Genomic DNA, 23195 nt, shown 5'->3' with positions numbered 1-23195 from the left:
CACTACCCTGGAAACAATCCAGATTTGGCACAAACATAATTTGGGCGTTAAATTATGTTTTAGCGACGACGTGTCAGCTTTAAAATGTCTTCTTCTAAACGTTTGGTAACTCTGGTATTAAAGGATGAGCGGAGGATTCTTACGTAAAGGTCCTGGACCAAAGTGGAAATAAGTGCCACATTTAACGGGCAGCCATCGACCCACAATCCACGATAGAGAAGTGACCGTGGGCAGTGAAAGGCTTCACTGTGTCATTTCTCGCTGTAAATGAACCGTCACTTCATCGCTTCTCTGTAGCCACGCCCTCCTCTCCAGCTCCTCCTCCCCCGGAGGAAGCAGGTTAAGGGTGAGTAAAAGGTCATTCGGGAACGTTACAGGAGGAGGAGGAGGAGGAGGAGGAGGTAACGTGAAGGAGCGAGGGGAGGGATGGAAACCGTCCACCAACGTAAACACCTCTGAAACAGAAACATCCATTTAGCGGCGAAAACAAGCCCCCGCTCACAAGACCTCCGTGAATGGAGCACTTCAGGCGGCCGAGGAAGTTCCAGCGAGGGGCAGGATGTTCCCCTCAGGACGCACTTGAGACCGGCTGAGGGCCAAAAGCCTGAATACATAGACCCACTTTCTCTCCCCCTCTGTCACTGTCCAGCTTTACCCTCCCACTCTCCCCCCCCTCCTACCAGCCGTTTACTGAGCCGCAGCCAGCGAGGCGGCGAGGGAGGGCGTGGAAGTGCATTCAGCAAACAAAGACACAGGGGCAGAGACTTTTCCGCCATTAAAGAGCGTTTAAGATGCCATGAGAGGCTAATTTGTTCATGGTGTGACTGAAAACCCTCGGATGGTGCGTTCACTGCCTCGGGTTCAGCGTTCCCTCCCCTCACTGCAACTTTTACTCAGCGTTTTCATGCGACCTTATCGTCATTATATCTCACACTCGACTTTTACATGCCAGTTATGTCTTTATCGAGCTCTAAGAACCCGCGCAGCAGTGATTTGATTACCGTGAGCAATCAGATTAAGTTATAGCACACACACACACACACACACACACACACTGTGTTATACTGCCTCTGTGTATTCATTCACTTAACACACAGAAACCCATTCAGGTCTCATAACACTGGTCAAGGAATGGGGAAGAATTTCCCCGACATATGGGAACATTTACTAACCTCGTAGCCCCAGAGATGGATAACAAGGATAATAAAAATTGATTTCAAGTACTTTTCATTTACCCCCGGGACTCTTTAAACCAGGATTATTTCTTTAGAAGCAAATAAATCAATACAAACGTGGACAGAGAAACCAGATTTAGTCTGATTCTGTCTCGAGTGAGTGAGAGAAATTGACTTAGCATTGAAGGCCGAGGGCAGAGACCCGAGCTCACAACGTGCTCCTGTTTATGACGTTCACTTCACTATAAAACAACATGAGAGTTAAATAAAGAGACAGAGCTTACTGTGGTTTGAGGCAGCGAGGAGGAAACAGGAAGTCCAGAGGAAAAACAAACGCCAAAGTAAAGTCCAAGCACGAGCGAGAGGGAAAGTCACACAGGTGAAACCGAAGAGAAGTGATTGGCTGACGAGACGCAGGTGTGACAGGCGACAGGAGGGGAAACGGAAACCGAGGCTGAGAGCCATTTCAAAATAAAACAGGAAGTTCTTACAAGGAGCAGATCATGACACTGCGATTAAATGTTTATGTTGTTACACCAACATCATTGGGTTTAAAAACAATTATCTTTCTTATCCTTTTAATCATTTTGAGTTGTTTTTAATTGACTGACCCACCAGTTTATTTGGCGATTTAACATTTTAAACATTTAATGATGTAATAAATGAAGTGAGAATTGAGCTCCTGTGGTTTCACTTACATAAAAACACACAAGTGAAGACGAGTATCAGACACTTCCACATTGGCCTCACTTGTCTTTATTTCTTTATTTTAGATATAAAGTTATAGAGACTCCCATTAACCGTGTACAGTTAAAATATGAATTACAAAGTAATCTATCATATTTAATAAATATTTTGATGTGGTAAAAGGGAGATTTTTTCTTTTTTTTTTTACACCCCAGGTTGTTGCCTATCTGCAATACTGCCACGGCCCACAGGAGGGCCACCACCCACACTTTGGGCAGCACTTGCCTGTAAAAACTGCAAATATTTAAGTGTTTGGTCCCAGTTCCAGACTGTTGCAGTGTGTCCACACAGACTAAACCTCACCCACGTCTGTTTTGGTCCAGATCTGATCCCGACTTGGTTCAGACGTGTGTGTGTGTGTGTGTGTTTACCGTGTTTGGACTCGGTCTCATTTACATAAACCTCTGAATGTATTTGCTCAGTGTGATTCACACAAGTCTCACGTCGGGGGGGTTTGTAGTTCTTGACACGGGGAACTGTTTCTCTTTTGTAAATAAACACTCTGGGCTTTGACAGCGAAACACTATTATAACATGTTTATTGAAAACCGTTTTTGAAAGCATAGTTTGTCAGGCACAGAGAGAGAGAGAGAGACTGAGGGGGAGAGAAAGAGTTGTGAAATTGTGTTTGTCTTTTTTGGGAGTCCCAGTGGGAGACGTTTGCCCACCGGGGCTTGTGGTGGTGGTGGTGGTGGAATGTCACAGAGGATTCATGACGATCAAAAACAGTTACATTTGCGACAAACAAGCTGTGATTTACACACACAAATAAAAAAAACAACAACATTATGCCAAACGGTTAGTTTCACCTTTCTATGTTAGAAACATGAATACAGCGGGAGGAAAAATAAATTATGTGGGAGTGGGGGAAAGAAAAATGCTCGTCTCACTGTTCATGCGGAATGCAACAACAGAAAACTGTTTTTCTCTAAATCGTTTCCTCTCTAAACAAAAAACTCTACGTTAAACTCTACTCATGTACACCAGCGACAGAAAAGCAAAACTCAAACTATAAATTAATCTGGACTAAGTCATCGCTCATCTGTGAATGAATGAATAAAACTGTGTGCGTGAGCAATTTAAATATAGATTTTTATATTTCTTTGCGATAACAAGATCTTCAATCCTGATTTTCTTTTTGTTTTTACGCAGCAGAGAATAAATAAGTGAGTCCGACTAAGTGTGGAGACTGTACATACAGTAAGAATCACTCCCTCAACGGCAAAGAAAACGTCACTCGGAAAAAGGATTTGTCGTTTTTTTAAACATCTGCAGGTTTCGTAGCTTTAGCACTGGAGCTAACAATGTTTTTGCTGACTTGAAACATTAGAATGTTGTGTTTCCCAGTGGTTTACAATCCTCACTAAGACGTTTATTTACCGAAATTTCTTAACAAAATGTGTTAAAAAATGTGAAGTTTGAACTGTTTCCTGATGCTACTGTGTTTACCATGCTAACATTAGCAAGCTAGGCGAGTTAGCCTCCACATTCACAGAGGCAGAATGAATTTAGTTAAAGAGCAAAACATAACTGAGTAACGGATCCTCTGAAAATATTTTTACGCAATAAATGTATAATATCTTCAACCACTAGCTGCAAATGTTAGTGAATTTGTTAAATAAAAAAGGTGAAAAAGAGTGTTTTAGTGTTCATTTGGCAATGGCTAACCCGCTAATACCAACAGAAAATGTCTGAAATGACTCGAGCCTTTTTTTTTAACGGTTATTTTCCATATTTTGGAAAAATAGCAACAGTAAAAATGAGCTAAATTAGCTAAATAAACAGTTTTAGCAATTAGCTAACATACATGCACCTATAGATGTATAGAAAACTGTCACGGTATAGCTTTAATTTAAGGAAACCTAAGTGTTGGAAGTCATGAAGTTGAAAGAAACTTGTCTAATTAAAGTGGATTTATAGTCTCACTCAAGGAAAATAAAAAAGTTATGGTAGTAATTAATCGTCCGTGAGCTGAGTGCAACGCGACTGCTGCCATTTTTCCATTTCGCAACAGGCGGCAAATGTTCCAAAATCAAGACGTTGTATAACGTTAAAAAAAAACAACACATCCATTTACAAAGTGACCGATGGAGAGACAGAGGTTTGACTGAAGCTCGACGGGGAGAAAAACAAAGAGCAGGGAGGAAAAATTCAACAAAAATAAAAAGTACAGGATAAATGATGAAACCAGCAAAGCCTGATGGGGGCATCATATTTAGTAAAATGACTACATCATCATTATTATCATCATCTTCTGGCTCTTTAATGAAAAAAAAAAACAACAACACTGAAAAGCAGATAGCTGTGAATAAAAATACTCTCACCATAGGGAAAGTTTTTACCCAGCGTGGAAGAATAAATAAAACACCGTCCGTTTCATTCGATCCATCCAACCTTTACAGAAGTGCCTTTATGTCTGACTTGTTCACTCAGTTTAAAAAGAAAAGAAAATCACGCGTACACTTCATTAGCCTGCGTTACGTGAGGACAAATTTGCTAAAAATGGTGTTTTTTGCAATCACACATTCAAAATATGATCAAAAATCTCAGAAATTATTGCAGGCACTTCATAAATTCAATGATTTGGGCCAAAACATGATTTTTTTTGTAACCATTCACTTTACAAAGGCCTTGTTTCTGTGTTAAAATCCACAAAAAGTACATAAATTAGTGCTGAACATGTTTATTTAACAGAGTTAAATATATATCTCACTCTTTTTTACTTCAGTACTTCAGATCATTAAAGGCCGTTGCACAGTGAAGTGTTCGGACATTTCTAAATTTATCTAGCAGCGAGTGAATCCCGTGTGTGTGTGTGTGTGTGTGTGTGTGAAACCTTCAATGCCACTTTGACCGTCGCGTTCCCTTTTCTTTGCTAAAAAACAGACTGTAAACATTTCAACCTTTATGCTTCAGTTTTTTTGGGGTCAGCTGGAGATACGACTATGAAAAAAAAAAAAATTAAATATATATATGTATATAAGAAAAAATCCCATGATCCTTTGCTGCACGTTCAACCTCCGCCCGCCTACATTCCACGGTGCAGAAATGTCAGAGTTCAGAGATGTGGAGAAATTGGTGAAATATTTTTTTTTTTAAGACTAATTTGGCACTTTTATGAACAAACAGAGCTGGAAGAAGCATCCACCACAGTCTTCAGACTTAAACAAACCCATATATATTCATATATATATATATATATGTATATATACTGTATATATATTTTCTTTTATGCTGTGCGACTCACAGTTCACACAGCGTGCCTTCATTTCAGTTTTAATACTATAGAGCAGCGATAAAATCTCAAGCGTCTGGGCAGTTATTATTATTATTATTATTTTTTTTTTAGTAACACTCAAGCACATGAGGACACAACAGCTTCACATTTCTGCCTTTAAAGCTGATGTTTTTAATCCACGAGGGACACACACAGGTACCGAGTGTCCCTCACTGGAACTTGACCCTGTGACCTTTCCGTTTGAAGACAAAAGAGCTTGAAGCCTTCAGAAAAATCCATCTCTATTTACTCGGCCGCCTATAAATGGAAAAAGTCCAATGTTTGTGAAAACCAGACTCAAAGCCGGAGAACGCATTGCAGCAAGAACAGTACAAAAATACAACTTGCAACTCTCTTTAAAAAATACTGGTATTGCTGCCACCACTGCTGTTCAAAGTGTGGTGCTCCGCCCATCTTTGACGGTCATCACATCCCGTTAGCGTTTAAGAAATTTCCATTGATAATGTCGCCGTTAAAGGGGCTCATCTCGTCAACGCGGTAAAACAGGACGACATTTGAAGACACCAAATGACTCAATTCTAAGAGGGGAAACGTTGCATTGTGGGATTTGGCGATTTTAGCCACATATACTAGCATACAAGCTAAGGGCATTGTTTTTTTCTGTCGCGTTCTATAATACCTACACTATTCACAAGCATGTTAGCAAACAATGTTTGCGGTGTTACAAACTGGAGTTTCTCTGAAGGCTTCTCTTCATTCACAGACGTTAGCACAACAGTTAGCCGCTAATGCTCACGATGTCTCTAAGTACTTCAGTCGTACTAAAAGGCCTCTCTGGTTACGTCTCTCGAAAGCGCTGCCATTTTCTTGCCCAGCAAGAGTTAATCGTTGCTTTGATATTGCAAACTTTTTAAAGAAAAACAAAAACAAAAAAACAAAAAACCAACAGAATTTGAGCTCAGCGTAAACATCCAGCTCCGTTCAGCAGAAGCCTTCAGTCCACGAGTCCTCGCTCTCAAAAATCATCATCTACGCGTCTGTCATACATTCTTATTTTGAAAACTGTAAACAAACCAAAGGACAAAGAAAAAAAAAAAATGCCAGTTGTGGAAAAAAAGTCGCAGTTTTGTTGTAAAATAAGTTACAAAAACAAACAGAATAAAAATCTTTGTGTACAGTACTAAAATCCTAAACTAGACCTTTTTTTCGTACTTAAGAACCACATGTTAAGTCTATAAATATCTTTACAAATATACACGTTAATTATTCAAATAAACCTTTTTTTTCTCTGTACCACTTTAAACGATTAAATGTTTTACACGTTCATGACAGTGTCTTCTAGACTGCAATGCTTTCCATCCTAAAACAATATTTAAAAAAAAAAAAACATAACTAATTTTTTGTCTTTTAAGTACAAGGCTGTGAACAGCAATATGATACATATTTGCATTTATATATTTACAATAAATCATTTTCTAGATACATAAAAAAACAAAACGTCGCTGCACTTGTCAGCGAATGGCCCTGAAACTCTTGGTTTCTGCGATTATCGCAAAACAGTTCATTTACGACGCTAACGCGCGACCGCGATCCCTTCTGCAAAAGTCGGGACGACTTTGGAAGAACGAGTCCCATCGTTTTGCTGGTATCTTCAAAGTCAAACTGTTTTTTTTGTTTGTTTGTTTGTTTGTTTGTTTGCGATCGCGATCTCCGGGGCTCCATGGAGGATTAAAAAAAACAAAAAACAGACAAACATCGGAAGTCCTAGCCTACTTGATCGCAAACCAGCCGTTGAGCGAATTCCCTTCGTCTTCGTCCGAGTAGGCACGGAATGGTTTTCACCCCCACAGATGAGTCCGTAACAAAAAGACTGGCCCGCGTACAAAAATATAATTTCATTTCTGAAAAGAGGAACACAAAGACGGTTCAAATGGCCAGAAATAATCCTTCACTGTTTGGAGAGTCACTTGAGGACGAGGAGGAAGGAGACGAACCGGAGAGCAGAAGCACTGTGGAAGTATTGCATGCCGAGTTTTTAAATTCCATATCTTGAGGAGCTTGAGTCACTGAGAGGTGATTATTATCATCATCATCATTATTATTATTATTATTGTTATTATTATTAGTCAGAAACTGTGAGTCGGAGGTTATTGTCCACCCCTCCTCTCGCAGCTCCCTCTTTATGTCCTGATCACACCGTTACTGGGAAGCTGTTTGGGAAGACAGGGCTCGTCGGGCAGCGGATCGTGGGCGAAGACCGAGTCGTCTCCCGAGGAGCAGGTGCTGTTGGAGTCCTGACAGGTGGGCGAGTACTGCTCAAAGGGCACCGACAGGTCCAGGTACTCCTGTCAGAGGGAGAGGTCAGAGGTTAAGACTGTGAAGTCACTTTCCCCCGCTGTGGTTCCATAATGAGGCGACAAATTACACACTTTTATCAACGGAACATCACAGAGCAATAATTCACTCTCACATTCACGACAGTCAATTCAGAGTATTGACCTAAAACCCAATTTTGGACAATGTGTTCTAAAGGTATTTTGATGATAACCCCATTTTTCTTAAGCACATTTTATGTCATAAAATTACTTGTGAGTGGAGTAAATGTCATATATTTTAAGACTTTTACCAAAGTAATAAGGTAAAAGGTGTAAACAGTGATTTCAACTTCTACCAAAGTCAATTTCTGGTAGACTGTTTGTGGAAAAATCACTGGTTAGATTATAAATACTGTAGCGTAGGAAAGATGGAAGTCATGGTCTGGATTATCTGCTGTCTACACCTGAAGATTCAAAACGTGGGCTGTTGCCCTCGGGGAGGATAATTATTCCCCAGACAGAGTCGATGGGTTTCCCAGATTGACCAAAGTGAAGTGAGGAGCAGCAGTTTTGTCTTTTTGTGTGTGTGTGTGTTATCAGTGAGGAGCAGCTGTGCAGGGACACTCACATCAGTGGAGGTCATTGATAGAACCCGGTCATGATCTTCTACCAGCTGTCTGAAGGTCGGTCTCTGCGATGGCACCGCATGCCAGCACTCCCTCATAATCATGTACCTGGAACACACACACACACACACAATATTACAGATTGTCATGTTTTTGCAGCTTTGCTAGAGAAGCTAAGATGATTGGAAACTAGTTGGAACTCACACACTCGTCATTCATGTTCCAAAGACAATCATTTCATCAGTTGACAAAAAAATTGTGAAATTTCACACTTTTTTTTCACAATTTTTGAAATTTTACAAAAAATGTTGCCAATTTTTGAAATTTTACAAAAAATGTTGCCAATTTTTGAAATTTTACAAAAAATGTTGCCAATTTTTGAAATTTTACAAAAAATGTTGCCAATTTTTGAAATTTTACAAAAAATGTTGCCAATTTTTGAAATTTTACAAAAATGTGACTTAATCAAGTTTTAGTATGTCGTATTATGTAGTGCATGTGTTTTCTTTTAATTTTCTTTTGGTAACATTTACATCAGGTACCAACAGAGGAAGCTTGAGTACCACTGGTGGTACACGTACCACAGTTTGTGAACCATGATTAGAGAAAAAGTTCAGAATAAGTAAAACGTTTTTTCGTTGGATCGGCTTTTTATTTATTTGGGACCGAAGTTTATGGAGCAACTTTTGGAAAACAGGTCCCAAAGTGCTAAAAAATTCTAAAACAAGAAAATTCGTATTCTTGTTTTTTTCACGTAAAACAACCAATATGCAACTTTGGGAAAGCGGTGATGTGCTCTATGCCACTATTTTCCGCCGACCTGACCTCCATGTAAAATTTCAAGAGGTTTTTACAAACGTTAACAGATGTAACAATAAAAAATAATAATAACATTACCACTTAATAATAATTAAGTGGTATAAAAAACACTTACAGTTCGTGGGTGCAGTTGGCAGGTTTGTCCATCCGATGTCCCTCCTTCAGCAGCTTGAAAAGTTCCTCCACTGGGATTCCTGGGTACGGAGATCCACCGAGAGTGAAGATCTCCCACAGCAACACACCGTACGACCACCTGGACACACACACACACACACAATTCAAACTCAATAAACAATGAATATAAATCAGAGGTCATGCCACACTCATGGCCAGCAGCTGAACGGCTTCAGGAGACGCAGCGATCGATGTGCGACGTGCAGGCAAATATTGATCTTCAATCAACATTGTTATTGTTTGAGACGGCGGATCAATACGTGTAAATAAATCAAAATCCAGCCCAAGACGAGGCGAGTGGAAGTCAGAGTGGAAAAAGAGATAATGGAAGGAAGATCTGCAGGTGGAGAAGATTGGAGTTGAATGAAGACGTGACAATTTAAGTGTTTTTAGAGGATCAGGAAGAGTAGTTTTCCAAAAAAATAAGGAAATATTGCATTTATTAGTGTCTATTTTTGGACACAGTAAAGGAACTGATTTAACAGCGTTCTCTTTCAAGAGCTTAAAAAAAATACTACAATGATACAAATTTAAATCTAACAAACTCTTTCTGTGTGGGTTAGTTTAACTTTAGTTAGTTAAAGCACAAATTTGACGTACTAAAGTCAAAGGAGTTGTCAGAACTGTGTTATTTGACTTAGTCTTTTCCATTTCAATGTTTTTCCTCACTTTAAATGTTTTTTGTCTTCAATTCTTTAAACATCTCCACCATGGAAGTTTGGTTGAGAGGGCGACCTTCATGTGAACCCATTACATTAAATAATTCAGGGTTCATTACGTTAAAAACACGTGCTCATATCTATGAATCTATGAATAGCTCAAATTAGTTCTGGATATAAACCAGATTTCAGCATTGGCAGAGGTTCCTGTATTCACGTGTGTGGCCCTTCATGTAACGCCCTCTCGTATCGCCGTCGGAAAAACGTATTAGAGAGTGTCCACAGTTCCAGCCGCCGTTCAGACCCCAAACCAAACAATCACCTCCTTCTCTTTCACTCTCGCCGCATTATTCCTCAAGATTAAATGAAAAAGGGAAGGTAACGAGATAATGGGTGGACGATTAACTCGTCCGCCCGAAGTGCATTGTTGGTCCGGTGAAACACATTCAGACTCCTCCTCCTCCTCCTCCTCCTCTCACTGCAGTGCTTCAGCAAACCTAATCTAATTATCCACGCTCCGGTCCAGAGGGCGGAGAAACTACTGGCAGAGCGAGAGGGGAGGCGACGGGAGGAACGTGGTGGAACAGAGACATCAGGAAAATTCAGGTGGTGTAGGCGAGTTAAAAAAAAAAAACCCCACCCAGACTGAACAGTGACTCATTATCACGACAGCGACCTGTGGCGCTGACACGCCGGGCGTTCGGGGTCGGAGCGTCTTCAGGGACGAGCAGAGAAGCCGCACACACACACACACCCACACTCAGAGTTTATATTCACTGCTCGTCGTCACAGAGGAGGAACAGGAGGAAGAAAATAAAAGGTGTAAACACGGAGGAAACGGTCTGAGAATGAGAGGGTGAAGCTTAAACGCGCTAACGTGTTACTCTGACACAGACTGAACACTAATGAGCCGATTTAGTATCTGTATCGGACCGATACTGGTCTAAATCACTGGATCGGACGTTAAAAATTTAGTTTGTCTCTCAGCTTCTCCCACTAGAGGTCGCCACAGCAGATCACCCTCTGTTTTCAGTGACCCGCTTATTTGATTTGAGATGTTTGTGATCGTCACTGTCGAACGTCAAAGTATTTATTGATTTCTTTTAATCTTAATCCATCAAAAGTGTCAGTTAAAATAAATGATTTTGACACATTAACTTTCCAAATTTCACAAATTCATTCCAGTTTAAACGATGTTTTTGTGTCATATTAACGCAAACCATAGAAAAAGAATCACTGCACCTTATGGAAATATTTAGTATATCTGTACATCTTAGTTTTTCTTATTATTCTCTAATTTAATTGGATTCTATTTAAACACACCAAGTCAAACCTGTGTGTAAATGTGAAAAACCATTCCCATTCCGTGTCCTCAGAGTTAAACGTTAAAAGTTTTCCTCTCAAAAAAAAGAAAAAGGAAAAAAAATCCATCACAGGTCAAGAGTCAGCGTCCCTCGGGGTGTGTGAGAGTAACTACTGTGTGAGGTGGGAAGGTTTGGCGGGAGGATTGACTCCGTAATCCAGAGCTGCTGAAATAACAGAGCTCAGTCTGGTGTAATCACACCAGTGATCCTCTGTTGACAAGGTCCCATATTTGGCTTCGACGGCTGCTGTGGGGACACGGCGTCTGCAGACTTGACCTTATGACCTTCTCGCCCTCAGCGCGCCTCCCTCTCTCCTCCCGAGCCAACATGGCAGCAGCGAGAGTCTGTGCCCTGCCCCCTTTTTTTTCTTAATTTCTCCGTACGCTCACAAACCGCTTGAGTTCTCCCTGCGACGTCATATTCTGGGAGATTAGAGAACAAATGCGGCGAGGAATGTGCAGCCACTCGGGATTATCCAGAGATGACAGTGGGAGGGGGAAACGCTAGCGTTCCACATTCACACGCACAGAGTCGGCGTTTTGATGCTAACGCGCTCGGTCATCATCATACTTACACGTCGCTCTGGTGCGTGTAGACGCGGTCGAACAGCGCCTCCGGTGCCATCCACTTCACGGGCAGACGACCCTGCAACAACAGAACCGGGACAGTCAGAACCTCACAACACCTGGACCCACGTTTTATTTTGAAAGGACGTCTTTAAGCCCCTCCCACGTGAACATGAAAGCTCGTATCTGTGCATAAAATAGGTTTCATTGTTTTTTTTTTTACTACAATTTTTAAAAATGAATTGCATTATTTGTGGGTTGAGAGAAGCTGAAGCTCAAACCTGAATTTGGCCCCATCTGTACAATTTAACAACCCAGAATATCAATCATCAGAATATTTTATTGCATTTGCATGGATTCAGCGTGAGTTAAAGGGCTTTTTTCAGTGTGTATCTTTACTTTACTAACGGTTCATTAGAGTCACAGAAAGGCATAAGAGGAAAAACATAATAATCTCTTTGTTAATCATGATGCACGATCTCTTTCCTGCTCTTTAGACTCATTCCACAGTGGATGCTTCTTCCCGCCTAAGCGTCATTATGACAAATGTTTAATTCCTTTTCGGCTGCTGTAAGGTTTATCATAATTCCAGATTATTTCTTTATTATTCCGTGTTTTTCCTCGACACTCACGTTGGTGGTCTTTTTGTAGTAGTCTATATTGTGCACATCTCGGGCGAGACCAAAGTCTGCGATCTTCATGATGTTGTCGTCCGTCACGAGGACGTTTCTGGCCGCCAGGTCTCTGTGGATACACTGAGGGAAGAGGAACGACCGTGTCAAACACACAGTTCACACAAAAACAACACACGTAAAATCATTTAAAGCTGCTGTCAGTGAGATGATTTCGTAAAAAAAACACATTTCCTTTCTTATTTTACAATAAACTGCCAGTTTTAGGCTGCAACTAACAATTATTTCATAATGGATTCATTTTGTCAAAAAGAATAAAAGAAGAGAAAATGCTGTAAAAGGTAGATTGTTGTTGGGCATGTTCCCAAATGTCTTGTTTTGTCCACAAAACAAAATGATCCGCTTTTAGGAAGTAGAATTTTGACAATTTTGACAATTTAACAACGTGAAATTACCTGAACTTGATGACAACGTGTAAATAGCAAACGTTTAAGCACTTAAACCCACAGAATTTCTGCTTGTATGACGAAGAGAGAAGCCAAAAGTACGTGGAAATAATGTGAATTATTTGCAAAAAAAAGATATTTTGTCCAACGGGACTATGAGAATGGTGATGTCAGTGGTGTAGTCTACGTGATACGCAGGTATGAGCTGTATTCCCACCACAGGATGTTAGCGGGATGCTAACATTTCTCCCAGTGGTAACTGAAGGTTTCAGACAAGTCTTACCAGGTGCAAGATTGAAAAAGGTCATATTGTATTGTATAAAGCAAAAATTAGCATTTGGGGTTTTAAATTTTGAGTTTATGTGTATTGAATTTTCGCTGTTGTACAGTCTAATCACTACAGTAGACCACACTACACCACCGGGTGATCTTAAAGACTTGTTTACATCCACACACAGTACGCTAAAGTGCATTTCAGCAGCAGTAACACTAAAGCGTCACGGCGACTGACCTTCTGCGAGGCGAGGTACTCCATGCCTCGGGCCACCTGGTAGGCACAGGACACCAGATCTTTGAAGGTGAGCTGCTCGTCTGGGATTTTGCAGGTGTCGAAGGAGTAGTCCATGCCAGGGGGCCGTCGCGCCCGCAGGTACTCCCTCAGGTTGCCTTTCGAGGCGTACTCCACCAGGACGTAGAGAGGACCTGGACAATAATCACAGCGTCACCATCAGGACTCGACTAATCACTGACTTGAATTGTTCTTTCTCTTCCGCGGCGCTCTAGAACCTCACCGTCCTGCGTGCAGGCTCCCAGCAGGTTGATGATGTTTTTGTGTTTTCCGATCATCTTCATCATCTCCATCTCTGACACCAGGTCTGACAGGTCTTTATCTGTGGCATCATCTGTGACGAACAGAGCAGAGGATAACACCACATGAGGACAACTGAAAAGAAGGAGGTTCTTCAGAACTTTAGTCCAAGATTTAAAAATACACAAAACACATGATAGAGAGCAGGCATTATTCGGATCTCGACTTTGTGTGTTCTGTTTGCATGTTAACATTGGTAGCTTTTTCTGTTAGCCGGTTTGCCCTTTGTTCGTTGACATGTTAGCCATTTAGCCTTTTGCTTGTTAGCATGTCAGCATTTTATTTTATTCCTTTGTTTGTTAACATCGTAGCATATTCTGTCAGAAATGTAACCTTTTGCTAGTTAGCACGTCGGTATTTTCTGTTAGCCGGTTAGCCCTTTGTCCATTGACAAAGGGCATTAGCATTATTTTTGTTAGAAAACTGGCTTTTTGTTTGTTTAAACCACAACATTTTCTGTTAGCCAGTTAGCCTTTGGTTTGTTAGCATTTTCTGTATTGATTTAATGTTGATGGTTTAACGTGTTTATTGTGATTAATTGATTGATTTAATTCATTAAGATTATAATGTTGATGAACATAATAACGATGACGATAAATAGAGATTAGAAAGACACAGAGATTGACGATGCTCATGTTAATTATACTTTTTTTTAATTTTTAGGCAAATTAACCAAATATGTGCCACACATATGTTCACATATGTGTGGCAGGATTTCAAACCTTTATTTGAACTTTGGAACTCAAAAACAGAAAAAGAAATGTGACCAAGAATAACTTGAAATAGAACTGCAACTAAAAAGAACTAAAGGTTCTAATTAAAAAATGGATTAAAGACTTAGAAAAAAGCCTATTTTTGTTTGATTATATGAATCTACTGCAGTAGATTAGATTAATTTAGGCACTTGCTTTACATCGAAATGTCATTTTTGTGTTTTCTGGGAATTTAAACCTCCTATTATTATTATCTATTAAAGCACTAATGAATTTAATAATATTCAATTTGGCTTCAGATCTAGACTGTCACCAACCTTTCAGCATTTTCACAGCGACTGTTAGCGGCTTGTTTGGCTTCTCCTTGTCGACGCCGACGGCCTCGGCCATCACCACCTGACCGAAGCAGCCTTCGCCCAGAGGTTTACCCAGAGTCAACCTGAAACATGAGGAGCGACATGTCAAAGCTCAGCCTGCGTTCATATGAATATCACACGTGAATGAGCTAGAGTAGAACAGAGGCAGGTTTCAGTAGAACAGTTCTTGTTCTCTCTTACCGCGTTCGTGGAAACTCCCATTTGGGGTCAGATGGAAGTTCCAGCTCCGACACGTTGGCCAGCATCGGTCCGTCGCTGGACGACAGGCGGGCGATCCTGACCAGCGGCGTGTTGGAGTTCATGGAGGAGTTGGAATCCAAGGACACCTGCTTGGGTTAAAATAAACAAAAACACAAAATGTTATAGACTCTGAAGCGAGTGCGATAATGTGTGTTTGAACAGAGGGAAAATAGAGGGAATAGCCGAAAAATCGTAGTATGGCCAATATCAATATTTCATTATCCACAAGACAAAATGTGTTCCAGAACAGACCAAAAAAATCAAAACATCATGATTTTTTGGTGAAAATGACAATTAAGATGCTAAAATGATCACGCGTACCAAAGATAAAGCATAAGCAAAAAAAAACGAGATGCCATGAGATGACCTGCATCTGTGGACCTCTATGTAAAACACTTAAATATGATGTGAAAGCTTTGGTTTGCACAAAAAGGCCTAAAACAAACAAACAAACAAACAAGGGAATAAGTTGATGTACTTTCTTTTCTTTGCAAACGACCGACGGCAAACGCGACACATTTCAGGACTGATGTCAGAGTTCCTCTGAAAAACAGCCAGACTTCCCACACCGGCGGTGACTCTAACAAACCGTCGGCCTGTGGCTGTAACAAAGACGAATGTCGGCGCGGGCCGGCGAGGGCGGGACGGACGTCTGTATCCATCAGCGAGCTTCATTTTTCCAGATCGGCGCTCCTGCCTCCGAGCCCTTCGGCTCGACAACCTCGCACCATTTGTCTGAGTGCCGAGGCGAGCTGGCGGGCTCCGGCGTTTGATGAATCTGTTTGTGTCAGAGTCTGTCGGGGCCCGGCCCCCACACGTGGGGGTCCTGAAACAAACATGTCCACTTACCACACTTCCCCTCCATAACTTCTCAACTGAAGGGCAACAAACCAAAGAGAAAACAGCCCCGACCAATTTCAGAGGCATGAAAAGTAATATCTGACAGAACATACCAAGAGGTTTACAGGAGATTTACTCCAGTTATGAAAAAGAAAGGAGAGAACCGGGAGATTAGCTTCCCAAAAACGAAGAGAAGATTACAGAAAAATGCAATAAGCGCTTTCCCTTATAAGACCAAATATATGAAAGTAGCAGAAATAGAAGCGATTTGGAGGCTACAATTAGAGCAGCACGGAAACGTTCCTCCGTGACAGGACTGCGTCTGAGTAACAGGCACTAATCAGAGAGAGAGAGGGACTCGCTGCTTTGTGACCTTTCCAGCTCAAACCCCAACTTTACTTTTTAAAAGACATGTGGGGGTTTTCCAGGGAAGGAATTATACGACTTTCAAGCGACGGTTTTCTAAAAATGCAACCTTTGCACTTCATGGAACGCAAACCCTTCAATTATGGAGCTGGAAAGTCACGACTCGGGCTGCCGAGCGGCCAAACAAGACACGGCAGCGGGGCGTGGCCCCGCCCACCATCACACGCTCATCTCAATTGTAAGCACAGGTGTTTGAAAGTTATAAATAAAATCGCGTTTTTGAGGACCCAAACATGCCCCAAAAACTCACAAAATTTTGCGACTGCATCAGACCTGGTGAAAATTGAGGTTGTTTGGTGAAAAGGCATGGAAAATTGGAAGTGGGAGGGGCTAAATGAAAATGGAAAAAAAATTGGATTTTTTTTTTAATGTTTCACATACATGAATGAAAGTTGGTTCACATCTTTAACGTGTCAGGGCGGTCCAAAAAGTCAATGAGGACTTTGCTGTGAGTCCTACCGGAACCGCCATCTTGGGTTGAACAGCTATTTTTTGGCGCTTTTGCACCAATGGTATTTGAATGAACTCGTCCTCGAGCTTTGGACTTTTCTGAGGGTTTTCAAGAAAGCGCCAAAATTCATCAGGAAAGTCTAAATCAGTCCAGGATGACAACCTGCAAAGCCAGTCACTGCACCACCTACTGGCAGCAGGAAGGACACCATCCCCGGGTTTTACTTATGAGATGATTTTTTTATTTGCTTCAGTCAGTTTTATCGCTCTCAAAGTCATCATTTTTGCTCAGTAGTAAAAAAGGTTTTGTGTCACATTACTGATACAAATCTAATTCCAGAGACAGAGAGAGAGAGAGAGTGTGATCACCGCAGCACTGACTGGACAAGAAACCACAAGAATGAAGCCACACTGCACTGCCTGACAGTTATCTGATGAAATAAGACGGAGAGACTCAGTGTGAGGAGGAACAGAACTTCAGGAGATCAGATCGAAGTCTTTTCATCAGAATAAATTGGAGTGAGGACAGGAGGAAGAGGAGGAGGAGAAGGTGAGGGCACGTTAATTAGTGTGAAGAGATGGAGGCAGGATAAGAGAAGACACTCTGGCATTTACAAAAAGCCTTTCTCCTTTTTCTGGAAACGTCTGATTCTCACTCCTTTCCTGCTTTTAACCACTGAGACTTAATGACCAACAACGTAACGTGTCTGTGGATGATAATCTACAGAAATCAGATTAGAGAACATTTTTTAAACCAAATCATCCAAAACTTTCACCGACTAAAGTGTTGATCAATTTCAGTCTAATTTTCATATATAGTACATATTTAACTGGAGACTGCTAGTTTAGCTTAGCCTGTGGACAGAAAGCAGGGGAAACACTAACCTGGTGCTGCCCAATGATTAAACTAGTACGACAATTTTCACATTATTGATTCATCTGTCAATTATTCCTCTTATTCAAATGCTGAAAAATGTCTCAAGACAAAGAAAGTCCGTAAAAGAGCAAAGAAATGAGGAAAAAAATCATGTTTAAGATGCTGGAATTATCAAAATAGCTGACGATTCGTGAAGTAGTTGATTGCCAACTCATTTTGATGATTGTTTATTGTTGCTTCGGATGAAATAAAACTGTTTTTGAGTTATAAAAGTGAGATATATTAAAAACGTGATCCAAAAAGTCATTGGTGTCCGCGTTGTTTTTGAACTCGGCGCTGGATCCTGGGTTTGAACGGCGGTCCTCTGTAGACGCAGGTCTGCAGACTCACACACACACTCACACACACACACACACGTGCACGCAGCTGCTCCACTTTTAGTGTTTCCCTCCAAACAGTTGAGGGCCCGAGTGTGTGTTACACACGGAGTGAAATCTAAAACTAACACTGACAGTCACAGGAGGGCATAAATATCCCCGAGCTGAATCTGCTCCAAAATAAATGTGAACACATGTCACCAGCGTGATGCCGTCCAGGAGCCACCACCGCGTCGCCATAACAACCGGACACACGGACGTACAGTCAACCGTCGCCGTGCATTTACACTCAGAAATCAAGAGTATGTCAAAATAATAAATAAAACAGGACCTAAACTGCTCATGTGCTACATGCTAAGCTAACCAGACAAGGAGAGGGAGGGGAAAAAGGAGGGACAAGTGTTTGTGCGAATCTTGTATCTACTTTCTGTTACCTGTCTCTTGAGGGGGAACTTGGAGAGCTTCTGCACGGGCGGTGAGGGCAGCGTCTTCTGCGTGGTCATCCTCATGCGGCAGAGGACGACGATGACCACGGCGAGGATGAAGAGCACGCAGCCCGTCACGTAGATGAGGATGTCGACGTAGTAGTCCTCCTTCTCGGGGTTCACTTCTTTGTCGGGAGGAGGAAGAATTGAAGAAGAAGAAGAAGAAGAAGACGTGGAAAACAATGAACATCAGACAAAAAGTTTACACGGCGTTTCTCAGTAGCACAGTTAGCATTATCGGCTCGTAGCTTTATCCTGCAGCAGGTAATTGCTCCTCCACAGAGAGGTAATTATTGTCTTGCACACATAAATGTGAGACGTTTAAAGAGGAGAATCTGCTCTGATTACAACAAAGTCTTAGGCTATGTAATAAAAACACATTAAAGTGTGTTAACAAGTCATTATTTGCAATAATATACGATAACATTTAACAAGAAAATGCAGTTGGGAATGCTAAGTACTCTCAACTCATGTTTTCCTGTCCTTTACGACCATTTTGTGTTCGGAACGCTGAGTCAGCAATTCCCGACTACTATTTACCTGGACACCTGCCATGTTCTTTTGGCCATAGCTCCTCCCACAATTCATTTACCATTATAAAGAGTAGGGAAAAGCAACTGAATGGTAGCAGGAATTTCCTGAACTACACGACTCAAAAATGACAAGAACGAGGAAACAATAGTCGGGAATTCTGAACAAATGACTTTGGAAAATATCCGGCTCATATTGTGCTACTGAGAAAACAAGGAAAAGTACAATCATAATTCAAAGACATGAGAGTTTGTAGGAGTGGACAATGAGAGTCCAGCCACCTTCACAGAGAGAAGAGGAATATACCTGAAAGAACCGTCAGCCAAGCAGAGTGGTAAGCATAGCCGATAGAGTTCCCTGCCAGACAAGTGTACTCGCCGGCATCCTCAAAAGACACATTGGTCAAGAGGAGAACCTCTAGCTCCTTATCTGTAGTGTTTATACCAGCCGTCTGTGGAGGATGAAAGAGGTATAAGATGGAGGAGGGAGAGCGGGAAGAGAGAAAGAGGAGATTTCATGAGCCCAAAGCTTCTTAGAGGAAACACCAAATACACCCTGGAGGAGAGGACAGGTACTTGAGAGGATTTGAAAGGGGTCAGCAGTGCTGTTTTTTATTCTTCTGCTGACAGCACCGACACCAACGCCACCTGGAAACACCCAAGCAGCACCTCCACCACGCTGCGACAGAAGCTTGTTGGATCAGCCTAAGCCCACAGGTGAACGTTTGAAAAAGTATGAGGGAGTTCAAAAAAATCATTTCTTTCATTTCTTTGTCGAGATTTTGTAACTCTGTAACTCTGTTGAAATATTTACAATGCATTTGTTTTGGGGTAAAGACATGGACAGAATTAAGCTTAATAAAAGGGATATTTAGCAATTCCTATGATCAGGGGAATGCACCTGTGAGTTTAGGCTGAACCAGTGCAACGTTTATTTGACACAAAAGCATGTTTTTTCTTGGGGTTCCTCAAGGATCTTTACTGGGTCCATTATTTTTTTCAATGTATTCTATCTATCTATCTATCTATCTATCTATCTATCTATCTAACATATAAAGACCTTTTACTGGTGTTGTTTTCTGAAACAAAATATTCCTTAAGATTTTGTTTTCTTGGGGTTCCTCAAGGATCTATACTGGGCCCATTCCTTATAAAGATTTTGGTTCACTAATATAAAATATGACTGCACTTTAGTGTAGGCTGAAGAAATACAAGTACATCCTGTTTTTAATCAAAACAAGCCTAATGTTTTGCAAAAATCATTAAGATTCTCTCTGGTTTTCTTATGAATAACTGTGCAATTGCTCAAAAAAAAAAAGAGAGAAAACATTGCTGTGGTTGTGGCTTTTCCCGCCTCTAAGTATCAGTTGGTGTGATGATCAGTGGGGAGGGAGAGACTGTTTCAGACCCAGTATCTGATGTGGCTTGGTCGGGGATGAGGCGGTGGGGACTCTCATTCACCAGGCATCAATAATGAACAGTGACATCAAGAGCCGGTCATGAATCAGAGTCCTGCATGCTTTCATGTACACTGTGTGTGTGTATGTGTGTGTGTTGGTGGGCGGTTTCATGTGGGTTTTTATTTGTGGTTTGTGAGAGAGTGAGGCTACTGCAGGTGCTGCAGTAATTGCCCAGTGCGATATTGTTTGTTATTGAACAGAAAGGAAGACAAAGTGGCACCGCGTGTTAAAACAAATCTACTTTCTAATTCATTTGTGTGTGTGTGTGTAGCAAGCAAGTAAACCCACAACCAAGAGGAGGCCTGCAGAGAGGCGGAGACACAGCAGAGGATCAAATGTGGTTAAGGCCTGAGCTCAGGATTTACCTGGTTTGTGTACCTTAAGCCAGAAAGCGTTTTCTGACTTGCCTATAAAGTTTGAGGCGCGACACCAGTACTTCCCAGCGTCTTTCTCTGTCACGCTGGACAGATTCAACTTACTGAGGGCCTCAGTGTGTTCACTGACCACACTCTGTGGAGGGAAAAAACCGAGAGGCACAGTGAGGCCATGCAACCAAAATCCTGTGGGAACACATGTACATGACAAGACTGTATTGTATACGCAGACCTGGAAAACAAACACGCCGTCATACGCTACACTTTTATTTACATTTCCTAATTCGAGTGGAAACTTTACTGGCCACAGTTTTTTCTCCTTCACAAACTTCATTATGTTTAGTTTTTGCAGGAAAATGTCAAACCTTTAATTCTCTCAAGTCTTTTTTTAACCTGAGCTTTTTAGTTCTTTGTATCTGGGTTCTTGTTCCTGGTTTGATTTTGTTGATTTTCCTTAATTTTTGTAAAACTTGACAATACTTACCACAATTAAATACACTCATATTATTATTAAAAAATACAGATTTTTTTTAAAAAAATATTTGGGGAAATATGTGTTTGCTGTCTTTGACAGATGAAGAAACAATTGATAACTCATGGCAAGCTAGGAGCTAGCTAGCTAGCTAGCCAGCAGGAGGCACTTAGCTTGTAGCATTTTAACACTTTCTTTTTATAGGTTTATTAACGAGGTTTAGAAAAAGCCAAGCTAACTTCCCTGTTGCTTACTGACCATATGTTAACCTAAGCTAAGCTAATTCCCTCCAGGATCTCGCTACATGGAATGTACGCACTTTGAAGTGTTATCCGCCTTCACAGCACTAAATATTCATCCCACACAGTAGAAGAAGATAAATTGAACCTTTGCTTGTGACCGCCCGCTTTTAAACCCCGGTCTGCGATTAGCATATTGCTAATTGACATGGAAAACCCAGCGCAGACGGACAGGAACCAAAGCTAAAAACTGCAGACTGTGCAGCAAAGTGTGAGATTAAAAACATTACAGCGTCAGACCTTTAACACGCGCCACACATCGCATACTTTCGGCAACACATGTTATCTATTGGTATGTCAATCAAGCGCTTTAAAGGCTCACACACACACACACTGCCTGTGACGTGTCTCCAGCAGAGAAACTGCTGATGAATAATTTAACGGGCAAAAGCAGAGAGAACATATCGTGTGTTTTATGGTTGCTTAATGAACATCCAGACGCCGCCCCGCTCCCTCTTCACGCCGGGGTGCATCGCTCATCGCTCATCGCTCATTTTTTTTCGCCCTCTCGGCATCAAAAGAGGCATTTCTGTTAAAAAAAAATAATAAAAAGAAGGGCGGAAAAAAATCCTGCATGTCCTCCTCCTCCTCCTCCTCCTCCTCAGCTGTATTTAACTCTATATACTGTACGCCACACATGACATGTCGCCAAGAGTCTGAATGAACTGTGGTGGGGCCAGAAAGACAGATGGAGAGAGAGAGACAGAGACACAGAGAGAGAGAGAGAGACGGAGACACAGGGAGAGAGAGAGAGAGCGGTGCATATATACAGTAGAGCTCAGTAAATACTGTTTCAATTATGTGGTAGTTGAAAATAGAGCGTGGAGCCGCGGTCTGGGCTGACAGGCTCGCTCACCCCCTCCTCTTTGGCCTGTCTCTCCTCCTCCTCCTTCTCTTTTCTTCCCGTCTGTGTCCCCCCTCCTTCATCTCTCTATCCCACTCTACTCTTTTCTTCTTTCTCCCCCCCTAACTTTTTTTTCCTGGTCTCTATATCCCCTTACACACAAACACAAGCTTATAACAAGTTTACACGTCGGTCAGACTTCCAGTCTGCGCAGAAACGCTTGAATTTAAAGACTCACTCGTCTGCACATGGGGAGAAGGCCGCGGGGGGGTCGCTGGTGCCAATCCCAGGTGACATGGGGCGAAAGGCGGGGTCACAGGTCGCTAGTCCATCATCGCGGGGACACACATAGAGGCAAAGATTCCTACATACGTCCCTACAGTAGCCTGATGAGGTTTGATAGCACTGATCTGTTAAAGGCGCTGCGAGATTTGCGGGTCATACATGACGTACGTGATGTTTACTTTATTTCAAAGACAAACAAATGCTAATATTGTGCACCTTTTTTGGATTTCATGCACTTTGCGATGACAAAAGTGTCCTCACCTGCTGCTTTACTGGCTGCAGGAAATGTACGGCCCAGCTAAATTTCATGGTTTTGAAAATGCGGCCCGACTTTGAGTGTCCAATTTGCCTAATCCCTAAAATCTGCATGTTTTTGGACTGATGGGATGAAACCGGAGAAAATCCACACACACATTTAATTTAATTGCTGTTAAATGTGTCAGGAAAATACTGTAAATGAGCCAATTTAGAGTTGCAAAGCTTCATATCTACTTGAAATATGTTTTTATTACTGTTTT

The 23195-nt window shown here is 41.5% G+C and overlaps 1 protein-coding gene across 4 annotated transcripts; it reads right to left on the bottom strand.

Annotated features, from left to right (window-relative positions):
• Nucleotides 1–6838: 6838 nt before the first annotated feature.
• Nucleotides 6839–21316, bottom strand: LOC131444424 (fibroblast growth factor receptor 3). 4 transcript variants are annotated; one of them, XM_058614719.1, is made up of 12 exons: nt 20769–20850; nt 19251–19395; nt 18363–18538; nt 14899–15047; nt 14659–14780; nt 13552–13662; nt 13272–13462; nt 12315–12437; nt 11691–11761; nt 9035–9172; nt 8103–8208; nt 6839–7504 (listed from the first exon to the last, which is right to left on the bottom strand). In XM_058614719.1, exons 3-12 carry the CDS (start codon nt 18435–18437, stop codon nt 7340–7342), a joined length of 1251 nt encoding a protein of 416 aa, XP_058470702.1. In that variant the 5' UTR covers nt 18438–18538; nt 19251–19395; nt 20769–20850; the 3' UTR covers nt 6839–7339. The 4 variants fall into 4 exon arrangements, with proteins under 4 accessions (XP_058470702.1, XP_058470699.1, XP_058470700.1 ...); XM_058614716.1 differs by lacking the exon at nt 19251–19395 and having other exon boundaries at nt 20769–21316; XM_058614717.1 differs by lacking the exon at nt 19251–19395 and having other exon boundaries at nt 14899–15044; nt 20769–21316.
• Between the last annotated feature and the right edge of the window lie 1879 nt (nt 21317–23195).

This window comes from Solea solea, chromosome 18 (assembly GCF_958295425.1).
Source record: "Solea solea chromosome 18, fSolSol10.1, whole genome shotgun sequence".
Taxonomy (NCBI): Eukaryota; Metazoa; Chordata; class Actinopteri; order Pleuronectiformes; family Soleidae; genus Solea; species Solea solea.
The sequence above is the reverse complement of the archived record's forward strand: the minus strand, read 5'-3'. Positions and strand labels throughout refer to the sequence as shown.

Bases quoted from the DNA above. Each gene is read 5' to 3' on its own strand.
- LOC131444424 (XM_058614716.1), bottom strand. From the start codon at position 21,111: ATGAAGTTTGTGAAGGAGAAAAAACTGTGGCCAGTAAAGTTTCCACTC. The intron at 12,438-13,271 runs GTCAGTCGCCGT...CTCTTCCCTCAG, and splicing joins AGTACCTCGCCTCGCAGAAG to TGTATCCACAGAGACCTGGC. The intron at 11,762-12,314 runs GTGAGTGTCGAG...CTGTTGTTGCAG, and splicing joins ACTACAAAAAGACCACCAAC to GGTCGTCTGCCCGTGAAGTG.